Source organism: Choristoneura fumiferana, chromosome 12 (assembly GCF_025370935.1).
Source record: "Choristoneura fumiferana chromosome 12, NRCan_CFum_1, whole genome shotgun sequence".
Lineage (NCBI taxonomy): Eukaryota > Metazoa > Arthropoda > Insecta > Lepidoptera > Tortricidae > Choristoneura > Choristoneura fumiferana.
This window is the reverse complement of record NC_133483.1, coordinates 13,875,134-13,891,759: the sequence shown is the minus strand read 5'-3', so window position 1 is coordinate 13,891,759 and position 16,626 is coordinate 13,875,134. Positions and strand designations below refer to the sequence as shown.

Here is a 16,626-nt window from a genome sequence, read left to right as displayed (position 1 = left end):
AAGCGCCATCTATTGTCGTCGTGTTACATTACGATGGTTCGCGAGCAAAGGCAAAGTGGCGTGCAGCGACGCAACTACGTAGTTGAATGAGTGGACTAACAACCTGTGTGCCTGCTAGTTACGCAAGTTTGTTGTTAACTTAGGAATGTTGTATAACATCACATTACATAAACAAACCATGTTATTGATTAAAACTCCATTATATAATTGTATGACTTTGACTTAACTGGCTCAAGACTAGCCTTAGATTTTAATTGAACTGTCAAATAAAATTCAGGTTTATTTATCCATTATTATATTTTTCAAAGTAGTTCACATTAAGAAAGTTTACAATATAGACACATTTTGGTATAGGGGGCATTGGTTACTAGCAAAGTAGTAGATAATATTCTTTATAGCAAGATTGGGTAGTACTTATACAATCGAAGAATAACAAATTACAATAGTAAATTATTGAGGATTCTCTGGAAGCGTTGGTTCTGTGGCCTTGAACTTTTTGGCTTGTGTCTCATCACAGTCATTACCTTCTTCTTTGCATATCTCATGGAGATTATATTTCTTAAAGTTATAATAATCTTCAACAATGCTCATCAAACAGATACCTTTTATAATTTCAACTATAATGCAAAGGCCAGGATTTTTTAAATCAGCCTTATTTTCACCATTCTTCAAAACAATCATTTCAGCGAGTTCTTTTATGACCAAGTCCCGAGATACGCAACTATTAAACCGCTTATTGAAAATCACAGCAAAAGTTGATGGCTTCTTCAAAAGAAACTTGTCAAATAGCTTCCCAGCGCACTCCATGATGTCAGGCAGGTTTGCTTTGCAAGTCGCCATGATAGGGAGCAAGCGCAGCACATGCCGCGTCTTTTGCACCTTTGTTGCTGACAAATCTTTGATAATAGCCATGGTCAGCTCCTCTGGACTAGGCAAATTAGTCTTAATAAATATGCAGTTTGACGCGCCTGTCTCCACTACTTGAAAACGTTTGTGTTTCAACGACTTCTGCGAGCTCATCTTCATTGAATCCACCTCTCGTTTCAGTGCATCACTAATATCAGTCTCTGCTTCAGATTCGCTTCCTGAGCGATTTTCAGGCGTGCCTGCCGGGTCCTGTGTCGGCCCGGACTCCGAATTAGGATACAACTTGTCTGCATACTCATTCAACAAATTGTACACTTCCCTGACGCAGTCTTTTTCTCTAAAGTTACACGTGCAAAAGAAACCGCGAAAGCCGGGTTCCAAGAAATATTTGTTTCTACGCTTCCGAAAGTAGAAGTTCTTCTTCTTCCTTGTGTCGCCCATGATTTTGATGTGTGGAGAATAAACTATTAATCTACTGTCAACGAAGCCTGGACACCGGAGTGTGATATAACAGATTCTTACGTATTGAATTGGAATTACAAATTCACATAACACACCGACAGCATGTCAACAAACGTCAAGTTGTCATGTCACCATATAAGACGTTTTTTATTTGATTTAACCTCAACAATAAGTAAAATAAGGCTATTTATACACGAACCTCACGGTGCTGAGTATGGCAGCACTAAAAGTAGTTAGTTTCATATAAACTTCATAGATGGCGCTATATATGAAATAAAGTAAGTAGACGAATAAAGTAATAGTAGACCAAATAAAGCAAACATTTTAGACATTGGGTGAAAATTAAAAAAATAATGTCCGAGAGCGAAACTTTTGTATATTATGAGCCAAAGAACGTTACTATTTTCATCCCTAAATTCATAAATTGAAATAATGGCATAGGTAAAATGAAGACCATAATTAATAAAATGGTTGAATTTTTAAATTTGTTTGATAAACGACCAAGAATAAAATGAAAACTCACATTTATTTGTATAAAACTATTTAATTTGTTGAATTAGTTAGTTGTTATTAGTTAACAACTGTACATAAATAAATAATAATAAATCCTACAAACATAACCATACCTAATGTAATAAGTTTATCGATAATTTCAATAACACATTATTCTTAAAATACTAAAATATTCCTTATTAAGGATACATTTACAATAAATTCACTAAGCATTAATTTATACCGCTGATTATATCCAAAACATAAGAATCTATAACATAAATTTCGCTTTATTATATTTGAGAATACTTTAAAATACTTTTATGTAGAGAATTTGCATTGAAAACCAAAAGTAGAACTAAACATGTAGATAACAAATTAACATTAGTCGTTACGTTCACAGACTTAGTATTACTATAGATTCTAGGACAAAATAAAAATATTCAAGTTTTATATTTAAATTATAAATAGGGTAACATGAATCGTATTTCTTTCCGTGTTTATTTTATGGCTATTAAACTACCAGTGCAAACTGGTGTCAACTATGAGTTTAGAGTAAATTCAAGTTTTAAAGTATATTTATACTTCAAAACTTGATATCAAAAGCTTATCTAAACTATTACAACTTTAGACACATTTTTTGACGCAGCTGGAACTAGTTCATTATTTTATAGTATATAAATATCTGTTGCCCGCAACTTTGTCTACTCATCAAATCGGTTTGATGCTTATTAAGATTAAAGCCATAATAACATTTACACTAGCAGCTTAAATTCTACAATATTTTGTTTTCATCAAAGTAGGTAAATTTGCAACGACAGGCTTGTTGAGTTTTGGACACACCGTAATGCTGAAACAAAAATAACAAAATAGAGAGTTTACATCTTTAAAATATTAAAATTTAATATTAAATTAATTAAATATTTTCACGCGCTTGCATTATCATTGAAACTACATGCATAACGTACATCAAATTTCAAGTCAATCCGACCACTAAAAGTGAGGTAAATTCGTCTTTCATGATGACCCAAACTAACACAGCAAGTTGACTAGAAGCTTGTAAAAATATCCCTAACATCATTGCAGGTACGTACGAATATTAAACGACTCACGAACTTTATGCACTGAGAGGTGATTTTTGAATTAACGTCCGTGAAAAATTACATTCGAAAGTAGTTAAAAGTTGTGTATTGCCACAAAAATAAAGATGAAATAATTTTTTGAGGAGTAAAAAGCTGTTGTTGTCGAGCGGCATTTTCCCAAATGTGATTTCAAACATTGGCTTGTTAATTATATTCATACGAGTATTTTGTGGTCTAAGACATCACGCTTGCTTACTTACTCAGTATTGTATTCAATGGATGACAACTTGAGGTATTCTATGTATATGCTGGAAGACTTGAGAAGCCGCCAAGTAATCGGGTTGAAGAGGTTAGTTTCGTACTTCCACTCGACGAGAACGGATAGTGGTGGGTGACCTGTGTCTTTCACTGCCACCATCTTGGTATCCACATCGCCTGGTTTGTAGTATTTTCTGGTAAACAATAAAAATCACCTATAAGAAAATTAACAAATACTAACAACTTATAACGACGATTTTCATATCAAATTCCAGTAACTATTAAACACCTAAATCAATTTAGATTTTTAACTAAAAACCACCGCGTTCAAATTAGTTTTCTATTAAAAATCCGTCCAAATGGGGCCATCAGTTTCGAAGGTACAATTTCACAGACAGAACAGCGCAGAACGACTGTTTAATGTTTATGTTCTTAGGCGATCAGGTGAGTTTAGGGAATTAGGCGTCAACTACCGTGACCACTAGGGCTTATTTTTCAGAGGGGGTCTGACCTGGACTTTTGTGTGAAGATCATTATTATAGAATTTCCATCCTGGGGTGGGCATGGCCCACTCGCAGCCCCTCCCAGTGTTGTGAAAAACGCTTATTTCGAGGCTTAAAGACTCGAACCCTAAAGACTCTCGAGGCTTAACGACTCAAAGGCCGCCAAGACGGTTTCTTGCATCCATACGCATAAAATAAGCCAATTTAATTTTCAAATATAGTAGAGTCTTTAAGACTCTGCGAGTCTTAAGGACTCGAGTCTTTAAGCCTCGAAAATGAGCGTTATCCACAACTCTACCTCCCCACCTAAATACGCCTATGAAAATTATAGGTTTTTATTTACTTTTATTATTATTCGACTGGATGGCAAACGAGCAAGTGGGTCTCCTGATGGTAAGAGATCACCACCGCCCATAAACATCTGCAACACCAGGGGTATTGCAGACGCGATGCCAACCTAGAGGCCTAAGATGGGATACCTCACGTGCCGGTAATTTCACCGGCTGTCTTTCTCTCCACGCCGAAACACAACAGTGCAAGCACAGCTGCTTCACGGCAGGATTAGCAAGGAGATGGTGGTACCTTGCACAAGGTCCTACCACATATTACTAAATGAATGAAACTAGGTAACTGCCATACTAGTAAGTTATTTTAGAAATAGAAGTGCATGAAATATAAAAGTTTGTAAATAAAGCAATGTCACCGTTTAATTTCCTTGTAAAGTAATTAATATCTTTGAGTTGGACAAAATAGATAAGCCATGTAGACTGGTAGAGTACATACTCTAGTATAGTAAGTATGTAAAATTTCATTAAGTATTATGTGAAAAATATTTTCAATTTATTTGAATAATAAACAAGCAGTCATTGTAACAATTATCTTAAAACAACCTGATGTAACCGGTTATTTGACGCAATTTATAAAATGCAATTTGTTAAAGCTAAACAATCATATCACGCATAAATATTATAAAATCGATACGGTGTGACGTTAATACTAATAAGCGCATAATTTTATGTGATTTGTTTATAAACAACTATGCTATGATAATAAAGATCCGGCAATAATTACACGTCACAGATTAAATTCAATCCGGGTCAATATATTTAATATGAGTGAGTCTCGCGGTAGTTTCATGTTCAAAATTTATAATACAAGCTGTTTTTCTGCTCACTGTAGGTATTTTTTGTTGACTGTACTTGCACTGTCATCCAAACTGAATAGGTATCCACACTAAATTTTAAGTCAATCCGACTAATGCAACTGGGTCAAATTTGCCCTCGAACATTTGACCACTCAATCATGAATATGTTAAATTAGAGCTTATAATAATAAAAACAAGTGAGCCTCATTGCGCCATTATGGAGTGTAGTAATAACAGCAAGGCGAAAGGCATTACTAACGGAGGCGTTTCACACAGTCGATAAGGGCACTTTTTGCAGACATCGGTTTTGATAGTTATCAAGGCTTCTACTTCTATTTTATATTTCGTCCACTATAAGCACTAATGTCAAGCCTTGAAACAAAAACTAAACTTAAAAACTTACTGTTCGTCTTCTAAGAACTTATGATCGCTCTTATTGCTGTTCCTGTCAATAAGAGTTATTGAAATTTTGCCCACGTCTGGACCGTGGGCTCTGCTTTCAGTTGAATTCGACACCTTCAAAGTCACTTCGTAGTGAACTCCTGAAATAGATAGTTAAATTAAATACTAGTGCCTCTGTGTGCTGTAGATTTCGCACGTTTTTCGAAAAGGCTCATTTTTTTCCGCCATTTTGAAAAAAAAAACAATACTAAGAAAAACATGAAAAAATCAAATCTGTTGAGAAATGCGATATGTAAGGGAGAACAGTCGGACATTCACTAGACTGGCATATGAAAGTATTTTTGCCCACACCGAAATGGAGTCAATTATGTTTATGTCTAGATTTAAATATAACTAGAATCCAGATGTATTTAGTGCCGTAAAAAAATGTCTCCTTTGCGATGGATCTGATCGGAAGTAATGAGGTCTACCATATTGTGTGAAAAGAGTCTTATGTCGCATTGTAAGTAGTATTGGCACTTTCGCAATTTTTTTAAAGTGCTCCTTGTTATATAAGTAGTCGGTATGGAATTCAAGTAACATGCTTATTTCTAACCTTAGTTAGTTAAATACTTACTGCAAAACGGTTTAGAGCTGCCAGTTTTCGCGTAAAGATTGATGTTGGAGTTGGTGTCGGCTAGGCCTGCGTTTAACAGTCTCTTATACACGCGTTGAGAGTGGTAACCCATCGGCACGCAGACGTGCTTGTTGTTGCACGTTGTGCAGTTACCAGCCAAGAATGCCTGGAATAGTTTTTGGTGAAAAAGGTTTTATACTACTTCAAAGTCAAAGTCAAAGTCAAAATATCTTTATTCGATACAAGCACTTATGAATGTCAAAAAAATCTACCACCGGTTCGGAAAAGCCTCTGTTGAGAAGAATCCGGCAAGAAACTCAACGAGGTATATTTTTTTTAAACAGATTTACATCACAAGTATTTAACCCAACTTTATTTTTAACACAGTAATAGGTTCGCTATTCGAAGGGATCGCCAATGCGGATCGGAATAATTTCCAAATATCCCTGTCCATGATATAATCATTAACTTTATAATACGCCTTAGATATTAATGTCTTCTTGACAATAGATCTGAATTTTGTATCCGTTTCATTTGTAATATTTTTAGGAATTTTATTATAAAAACGTATGCAACTTCCCAGAAACGACTTTTGGGTTTTAGCCAGTCTGTAAAATGGAACTTTAAGCTTCCCTGTGTTTCTAGTAGCCTTTGGTTTATCGACGTTAATGGTAAAATCACATATGTTCTTCCTAACATACATGATTATTTCAAAAACAAAAAGCAACGGCAGGGTTAGGATATCTATTTCCTTAAAAAAAGATATTAAAGATTCACGCGTCTTCAAATATTAAATTGCTCTTTAAAATTATAAACTTCAGAGGATGTACACTTAACCCATGGTATGCTTACGACGCGGATCTGTAGCAAATTTAAGGCTATCTTTTTTTAATCAGCAGATTTGTACTTATAAGAACAGAAGAGACTTAATTGTAGTATTTTTTTTTGTTCCCGCATACAAGGGGTTATATTAGTTTGCTAATGTCGTTCGGAACTCGAAACAATAGATCGGTTACTTTTTTCTTTCTCATTTGAATCTTCAGGAAAACGAAGACAACCGACGAGTCCCGGGAGACATTAACATTCTAGTTGTACTGTATATGCATTGTGTACGTACACGAAGTAAATTCAAGTATACAAGGCGTTTTAATATTAACCTGGAATATTTCAGCAGGTGGTTAGGTTAGTTTGTCTCAACACCTCTGAAAATGTTTCGTAGAGTTTTTTAAATTTTGTTTGACGAACGTTACCACACCTCCATTGATCGAAGTTCAGAATATTTTTCGAAAAACCTTCACAGAGGTAACTGTTCCGATATGTATGTTTATAAAATATATATGTAACATAAGATGACCTAATCTATACTTCGTTGCCAAAGCTGAGAAATGGTAAATTTATGTCGAACCAATTTGCCCCCTAAAATAGTAAGAAATAATTTGTTCATGGGCAAAGTTGCCGGTAATAGTTTCCCATAAGAACAGCCTCCTTACCTCGTAAGACTCGCATTGAATTCCAATAAACGGGCACGAAGGCGATATACTCTCTGTGAAGTACTCATAACTCCTCTCGTGGTTGCAGCCGACTGACTGTACCATCCACTTGTACATGTCATCGTTGACGGCTGTCACTTGGTTGTTGACCTTTTTGCAGCCCGGCTGTACCGCCCCGCCGTTGGGGTAGAAGTCCACGTGGCCTATGCCCTCTGACATACCTAGACCTAAAAAAAAAAACAAAGGAATTAGGTTTCGGAATATATTAACACTACTAGCAGTTGCTTGCAATATCACCAGCAATTAATTGTTTTATCATGCTTCCGCGGAACCTATACAATTTTCGGGATGAAAACAATCCATCTTCCTGCGGCCGAGGATTTTTTTTTGTTTTATAATTTTTCATTTTACTTATGTCACTAAGACTTATAAGAGAGTTTAATGTCGCATTACAGTAAGTCCTGTATATGGACGCGGCCGCAGGAGGCTTATATCCTTTTCAGGGTCTCAATCAAACTACCAAATATACATATAATCACGAAAGTTAAGATTCCTAAATCAATTTTGAGAATATTATTTTGTATTACGACCGGATGGCCAAGTGGTTAGAGAACCTGACTACGAAGCTTGAGGTTCCGTGTTCGAATCCCAGCCGGGGCAGATATTTGTATGAATAATACGAATGTTTGTTTTCGGGTTTTGGATGTTCAATATGTATTTAAATAAGTATGTATTTATCTATATAAGTATGTCTATCCGTTGCCTAGTATCCATAGTACAAGCTTTGCTTAGTTTGGGGCTAGGTCAATTGGCGTGGAGTGTCCCATGATATTTATTATTATTTATTATATTAAATTCAATCAAATTCTAAAATAATTCTGAGAGGAGGCCTGTGCCCAGCAGTGGGACGTAAATAGGCTGGGATCGATCGATGGATTCAATTCTATGACAAGGTCGGACTTCTACGCGCTAGCTATCCCCCTCCAATGAAGCAAAATTTGTAGACAAGCGTATCATCATCATCCTCTACAACTATGCCCAGAAGAGAACGAGTATAAGGCTGGAAACAGTGCTCGACCGACGGTCAGCGCTGACCGTCGGTCAGCTTAGCTATATATATGCAAATTTATGGATGCGCACACAGCACGCTGACGGCATGCGCTTGATTTGGGGCGCGCGTACGGTCGGTCGACCGACGAGCTATGAGATTGTATGGATGCGTTCAGTGCTTCGCTGACGGAGCGACCGACCCGTGAACTGTACACACGCATCGCAGTTCGCCGTCAGCGCATAGCACTGAATGAATTTTCGCAACCGACGGTTAGCGCTGACGGTCAGGACGTACGGTCAGGACGTACCGTCGGTGGAGCACTGTTTCCAGCCTAAACTCATTCTCTTCTGGGCATAGGCGCAGAGGCTTACTCTCAAAATTAAAACTTTTCTCATTCCCACGCGGGCCCAGTGCAGATTCACACTATTGAATCACTTCGCAAGCGTGTGCATGTTACGCCACGATGTTTTCCTTCGCCATAAACTATAAGGTAAATTTCAAATGACAGTCGTATACTAATGCTACCCTACTAATAATAATAATTATTCGATAATTAAAAGTACCTGCATAATACAACGGCATCGCATTGCTATGGATAATGTCCACGTACTGCGCGTCTGAACGGTCCAGGCGCACCAACGTCACAGTTTTACTGAAATAGGGCGCTGCTGGATCCAGACCGGTTATTCTTCCAAGTTTTAAATTAAACTTCTGGAATGGTAAGCAGGCTTATTTTAAAAGCTAAACTTAAAGTAAGGTACAGTCACCTGCATTAATATCTGCCACAACGGAGCGTGCAAATATAGGTATCTCACACGTCCTACCGCCCCAGACATAGAGCCGTATCAAATATTTATGCATGCTATGTTGTGTCTGAAATTATTGCTGGTGATTAGTGATTGCACAATCGTAAGTTAAGTAAGTTGATATGGCGTTAGCTCCGATCACAGGGATAAGAAGTGGTCAAGGGAAAATTCAGACAGATCAAAAGAACACAGCAGCGTGAACTCGTATTTTCGGAAATTGTTGAATCTTAAAATATATGGGAAGTTGCCTCCAAATGTAGCTAAATGTAAGGAAAACTGTAAAAAAAAGTTCCTGACATAGTTCCTAGTGTTCCTAGATTTTGAGATAATGTCGCTCAGTTGGCAATATTGCAAGCAGGTTGTGTCGAGTCCATTTTTTTCTATTAATGTGTAAAAGTAATTTTGTGTTTTCGCTGTGCTTTATATTGCCATATTAAAAATATAAGTCTTGTAATAGAAATTATAGTAGCCAGGAGAACCAAATGAAATTATTATTCGTCTTAGTAATGTTTGTCCTCAAGAAAAACCTGACATTATAAAAGAACATGTTACAAACCTTTTGAAGGGCATGCCCACAGTAGCCGCCCAAATGCGCGCCCAGAGAATGCCCGATAAAATGAAAGTTATCCACATTTGATAGCCCCAGTACCTCCTATAACAATAAAGACAAATTAATAATTAGACGTCTCAGTGACTTCCAGAGTTACAGCCTTATCACATTGGCGATTTGCGGGCGAGTAAAAGCGAAGGGAGCGCGCAACGCGTTCGCTGAGATTGCGCAACGATTTCGCTGCGAATGTCGACGATTTTCTGTACGCAGCTAATTCACATTGGGCTCGTGGCGAAGTCGTTGGTCGCTCGTAGCGAAAGCCTTGCGCACTCGCAGCGAACTCGTTGCGCGCTCGCGCGTAAGCTAGAATCTGGTCAAAGTAATAAAAGAACTTACATAGATGTTATGCACTAGATGAGCCGTCATAGCTCCGACCAGCCTAATGTTAGCTACTGCCTGCCCATAAGGAGGCTGGGAGCCACCGCGCCAATCCACTATGAGCACTGTTGCTGCCTCGTTGCCTTCCAGGTTCAGAAGTGCATCGGCCATGTTTTGGATCTAAGATAAAAATCAAATTAAAATTAAGTGAGTTTAGCTTTTGAGAGAATGTTAAAAACTTGACAGCACCATGAAAAAGAACCAAGTAAAACCTAAGCAACTATACGTGCAAGATAGCGTCGTCTGTGCTGTGCGACATTATGTATATTTCTATATGTCAACTTATTCAGAGTTATCTTTTTTGCTCTCTTTTTTTACAGCTATGAAATGATGAGACATATGGCTTGGTCTTTAATTTAATTAAAAACGCTAGTTTTAAGCTTTTTTTTAAGTTATAAAGACACCAATCGGGAACATCCTCTCTCACCCTCGCAAACAAGAAAGCAATTTTAAAAATCAGTTCATAAACGACTGAGTTCTGAGGAAATAAATAAAAAAACAACATCTAACATTCATTGGTTTTTGGAGTCTTTTTGTATTATTTTTTTTGCAGTCGGTTAATAAGTAGTATATGGATCATTGGGTTTTGATTCATTATTATTATGTTTAATCGTTATTTACCCATGTTTTATCTCCACCTTCCAAAAATCCGTGCGAGATGAAATAAAAAGGTCCTCTAGCATCCAAGTTCGCGTTTTGGATTTTCTCAACATTGTTCGCTTCTAGTAACACTGGTATCTTTCTGTTTCTTCTCGTGAAAGCTGGGTATCTGAAACCAAAATAATTAAATAAAAGTATAATAACTACTGCTGTCAGTCAAAACTTCACCTATATACAGTACCCGGTTATAAAGATTGCACATCGGTCTTTGGAAAGAGACTCGGCTAATTTCGGCTTCGTAGAGTGTTGTCACACACTACACTACTTATGTGACGTTTGTCAGTCGTTGTACAGGCGCAATAGAGTACGGACGCATTTAGATGGAAATATTTATAATAAAGAGTTGTTGAAACCCCCCAAAACTTTAAATAGTACGATGGCATCTCAAGGAAAAAAGGGTATCCTTTGTCTAGTCGTTGCAACAGCTCTCTATATATATCCGAAGTTTACATGTCATTAATTTGACGTAAACTATTTAAGTCCATAAAGGTGCATGATATAAAACGTCACTTAATAAATACGATGCGATGATGGACGGTGGCAAAGAGTATAATAAGTAGCTATAGAGGACAGTGGCCATCAGAAATCGTCGTAAACAGCCAATTGTCTTTTTCCGAAGACCGATGTGCAATCTTTATCACCGCCGCCGGGTACTCTATATTGGTTTTACAAGATTTAATTTAACTTCACAAGTATGTGTAAGTCCTGAAAATTTTCAAATCATTTTTCGTCCACTTCCTGGTATCCGATTGAGCTGAAATTTAGTATACATACTTATGTAAATCCGACGTCAATAAAATATTCTGACAGAAGGTATATAATTATTACTGAATATCGCAAAAGTTAAAAAAATATAGGAACAAAATTTTAAAGTATCCTCTCAGAAGCTTCTAGAATGGACTATGCCCCGCTAAGTCCATTATTTACGAAACAATCAGATCCGTGTGCTTATCAGCTTCACACCCACTTGGGTATAAAGGTTATTAGACCCAAAAACAAGTGGTCGATAAGTACACAATAAGTAAACAGCTTGTTTATCGTCGAGATAAAAACGTCACTATGCAATTATGGGACGCAAACGATTGTTATGTCTGCGGTTGATTGATGTCATGGACGAGCCCCCGCGCGTTATCAAGACTTTTAGGGCCTGTTTCTTTACTCTCTGATAACTCTCTGATATCTATTTTCCCATCTTTGTTTTATAAGACTAAAAAAAAACATCGCAGTTATCTGTTCGATAATGATAGCGGGAACTTGTCAGAGAATCGTGCTGCAGGCCCTTGAATAGTTTGGCTAGCGCGAGCTGCTTTGTCGGTCAGTGCGTTATTTACCTATTAACACAGAAAGTTCAGCGTAGGTACTAAGTGTGTTTAATTTGCAGTTAAGCCACAAAGGGCTCTTTTACATGCCTTGTTTTGGAGTATACCAGTACTTTGCTTTGTGTCGGGGCAGATATTTGTATGAAAAATACGAATGTTTGTTCTCGGTTCTTGGGTGTTTAATATGTATTTAAGTATCTATATAATTATATTTACCCGTTGATTAGTACCCACAACACAAGCTTTGCTAAGCTTACTTTGGGACTAGGTCAATTGGTGTGAATTGTCCCGTGATATTTATTATTATTATTATTATTATTATCACTGACAAAACCAAATCGCCCTTAGGAAAATGGCATGCGTCACTTTTGCATTGTATATTGGTTAGAAAGGATATAGTACTTATCTTCGCAACATCCTAGTACACGAGTACCTACTTACGTACAAGGAAGGCACTTCTCTCTAACTGATTAGTTGAAAAAGCACACAGAAGCACACATTCAGATTTATTTCTGTGGTACTTAGCTCGTCAGGTACCTACTCTTTTACATTTACATTTCTTTAAATTTATAAATGTACAGTCTTTAGCTATTTTCGCTTTTTCAGTTATTTTATTTTCGTGATTTTTTTAAGTTTGCCACCGGTATGCGATTTATAATATCTGCCTAGCTTTGAACCATCAAAAATTACAAAACAGTATCTATTGTTTTTAAATGGCTGCCCAATGACAGAAGCTTTACACCGCTACAAACTTGCAGTATCTCTGTCTTTCCTTCCTCTGGCCAATTATCATGAATAGTCGACAGCATTAGATGAAAATAATACTTCAGTTAATTAACGATTATTATTTTACAGTAATATTATTTTATAGAACATTATAGTGCAACACGAGAAGGATCTTTAATTACTCGTGCAATCAATCTAAAAACATCAAGAAGGTCTTATCAATTGACTTCTACGCTTAATATTATGAGAATAAACAAACAAGCAATTAGTTGTGAACGTAGATGTGAATAATCACTTTAATTATAGTGGGCGTGGTGCTTATCTAATTTAACTTCGCTAAATATTAATGACGTGGTATATTTTAGCGGCCCAATTTAGAGTTTTACAGTCAACAAGTTTATGCATGCAGACTTCGTTCCAGTGGGTGTGTGATTAAATGTGAAGTAAAAGCGAAAACTAGCCTTATCTCCAATATGCTTGGAAATGTCCGCATAACTGTCGCAAACATAGTACACGAATTTCTTCCTTACAGACTGCCACAAATAAAAAAAAAACAATTGTATGAAATTCCATTACCATACAGTTTTTACTTTTTAAATTTACGTAGCGTAGCTGACACTTCGTCCGTCAAACTCTACTCATCCACGAATTGTTTTTTCCCGGCCTCGGCAGTAATGTATTATTTCATACATACAAGCAAATAGTGATAATGATAACGGTTCAAATCTCTTGATGTACTTTGTTCATCAAAACAAAATATAGGTTTGTGTTTAAGTTTAGACCTGCCAGACTGCTTTAGGCTTGATTGTGGTCGAACGCAAGCCTATTTGTGTGTTTAAACAAAATGTCGCAATTTTATAGTTGAAATGTTTGTAGCAGTTAAATTAGCAAATGCATACCTACGTAGGCAATAAGCATTTGGCAGATGTCGAGTTATTGCGAAATTGTAATTTGAGACAGATCTGGCTTTTATTTAATTAAACATTAAATATGTTTTCAACACACGCAGATAATATTTTAAATGAAATATTCGTGGCTTTTTTAAAGTAGATTTCTGGTAGAGAGAATATTTTTTCTGTTTTTAAATATCTTTTCTAACGGCGCGCAGCGTAAATAAATATGTAGGTATTGCTGATGTTGAACATCTTGCTCAAGGTATCTGAATTATGTCAGCAGAGCATTGATTTTCGGATGTGCTAAAGCTGCATTGATTTTAAAATATAATAAAATAATTATAGATATCTTTTACTCCTGAGGACATTGCATAGCCAGTTAGATTATTGATTAAAAAGCACATTAAGTATGAAATTTAAATATAAGCATCTAATAACAAGTTTTATTTCGCCCTTTTCTTCATTCCGCCCACGACCATCGCAATTGAAAAGCATTTCTAAACGCTAGAATTACAATTACGTCTCCTTGTTAAATTCACAGATGATATTAAAAAGCTGCGGGAATTTTAAATAGGATAAAAGCCTCTACGGCATCTAGTAAAAACAAGCGATGAGCCCTTGTTGCCCCTAGCCGCGATGAATTATTAATTATTAGTGACCCCTCCAAAATTACAGGCTGCGCCCGCGCCTGAACAGCACTGCAGATGTAAGTTAGTTACATACCATTACGTAGTAACTACCTATACCTACTTAACACTTATCTTTTTATAGTAGTGACTTTACTGGTACGTCCATGAGGCACATGTGCCTCATAGCCAGTGATATAAATAATGCAGTTGTTCTGTCGATAAATAATTATTTTTATTACGTACTCGTATTATATTATTTTTAGTCTTGAATCACATTTAGATAACCAATGAAAATTACTATGGGGGCGGCATTACATTAGGGATATTACGTTACTTTATCATTACTATGGGGACGTGTCAAAAGAACGCTGCATGCACATTGCTTCGGGACAGGGAACCTTTTAATTACTGATCAAATCTGAAGACTCAATTATAACTATTGTCTCTTCTACTCTGTAGTGTGAGTGAACCGTGAAAACGATCTGTATAATAAGCAACCAGTGCTTTAGGACTTAAATTTCTTAGGTTTGCATTAGTCCAAGTAGATCATGTTATATGCTCGGCTTAAAGCCATAGCGTATTTTTTTGCTTATAAATCAATTTAACGATCAGCTTTCGTAAGAATCACGTGAAGTACCAACTGCTTTCAATAGTTCACTTTTCAGTTCAATATTTTTGAAATGCTAAATATCTTTTGACAGTTAGACAGTTATTCATCTCGTTCTTCATTAATCAAAACATACCTTATTCGCATGGACTGTGGTGTTTCTGGTAAGTAGTTGTCAGGCCGATTTTCTGTCCACGGATACGCCTTTGAGAAACACCCGTAAGACTCATAACATCGCTCCAACTCCATGTCTTCTATAAAAACATTTTTAAAGCCATATAATTTCAACTCGCACTATTTTACAAACAATGGAATAAAAGATTTTTTTTTTAAATATTGTACAAACCATTAAAGCTGACAGTAACATCAGTCGAATTCTGTTTCTCCATCAGAACCATGATGGTCTGAAGCATCAGCGTCGCACTGGTCTTGTTAAACATTTTGTACACTTCACAACAGACGAATGCCACACGTGTCAAGTACACGACGTATCAAGTAAAATGATCTCCGCAAACTAATTGTCCGAGTGAGCACGGCGGAATGAAACGTATGCGCGATGTCAGTTGTTTAAATAGAGGCTTGAGGAGGCATGGACAATTCAGCGCAATGGGTTCCTTGGTTTCCTTACCTTGGAAGGTAAGCTGAAGAACTGCACCCTATTTATCATCTAATACGTTTAAACAAGCAAGCGTTGTGTATATATTTTTATTTATATGTATATGCGTTTCAGAGATCTCGGATGAAATTTGCTGTCGGGGTTTTCGGGACGAAAAATTGGGCAGTTTCCTGGGTAAATAAATATTATTCTATTTAGTGCGTCAGTTAGATTATCAGAAAAAATTGGACACAATTTTTTTCTTTTCTTAATCCATACTAATATTAAAAAATTAGAAAGTGTTTTTGTATGTTTGTCCGTCTTTCACGCCACAATTGAGCAACGGATCGACGTGATTTTTGGCGTAAAGATAGATTATGGGCCAGAGAGTGACATAGGCTACTTTTAATCCCGGAACCGAATCCCACGCGGACGAAGCCGCAGGCAACAGCTAGTTAAACGTAAAATGAAAATATAGCGAAGTCAGTTTAAGTGCGTCTTTTTTTTAGCACGGCGTGACGTTACGCGGAACTTTATCTGGCTTGGCTACAGCTTCATTTTTGGTTTGATTGGAGAAAAGAAAAAAAAAACGTCGCCAATATTTACTGATAAAGACCAGACTAGACTAAGCTAGATCAATGACTAGTTAAAATTAGTTCGTTTGGTAGATTATCAGTGATAAATAAGTAAATAAATAAATGCTGGAACAGTTTTCCTGTATCACGTGTTCGGAATATTTTAAACTTGTTCAATAGTTCAGTTGTTTAAAGCTGTTCGAGACTTACCTCGGGCTCAAGCGCGATAACACGCGTTTTCCCATAGACTAGACTAAGCTAGATCGCTGGGCTAGGATGAGCTAGATTATCAGTAATAAATGATCTAACAGACGAACTAATTTTAATTTTTAGGACTCTAGCCCATTGATCTAGCTTAGTCCAGTCTCTAGGAAACGCATGTTATCGCGCTTGAGCCCGAGCGAAGCTCGGACGCCCTAGTACTAAAGGTAAGTCTCGAACGGCTTTAAACAACTGAACAA

The 16,626-nt window shown here is 36.7% G+C and overlaps 2 protein-coding genes across 2 annotated transcripts; both read right to left on the bottom strand.

Moving 5' to 3' along the window:
* Window positions 1-278: 278 nt before the first annotated feature.
* Window positions 279-1,465, bottom strand: LOC141433408 (THUMP domain-containing protein 1 homolog). The gene has a single exon (XM_074095439.1). The coding sequence runs from the start codon at window positions 1,306-1,308 to the stop codon at window positions 451-453; it is 858 nt and encodes a 285-aa protein (XP_073951540.1). The 5' UTR covers window positions 1,309-1,465; the 3' UTR covers window positions 279-450.
* Window positions 1,466-1,861: 396 nt separating this feature from the next.
* Window positions 1,862-15,576, bottom strand: LOC141433407 (pancreatic lipase-related protein 2). The gene is made up of 11 exons (XM_074095438.1): window positions 15,342-15,576; window positions 15,132-15,249; window positions 10,783-10,930; window positions 10,120-10,281; window positions 9,730-9,825; window positions 8,931-9,078; window positions 7,317-7,543; window positions 5,827-5,992; window positions 5,212-5,350; window positions 3,164-3,355; window positions 1,862-2,671 (listed from the first exon to the last, which is right to left on the bottom strand). Exons 1-11 carry the CDS (start codon window positions 15,433-15,435, stop codon window positions 2,590-2,592), a joined length of 1,572 nt encoding a protein of 523 aa, XP_073951539.1. The 5' UTR covers window positions 15,436-15,576; the 3' UTR covers window positions 1,862-2,589.
* Between the last annotated feature and the right edge of the window lie 1,050 nt (window positions 15,577-16,626).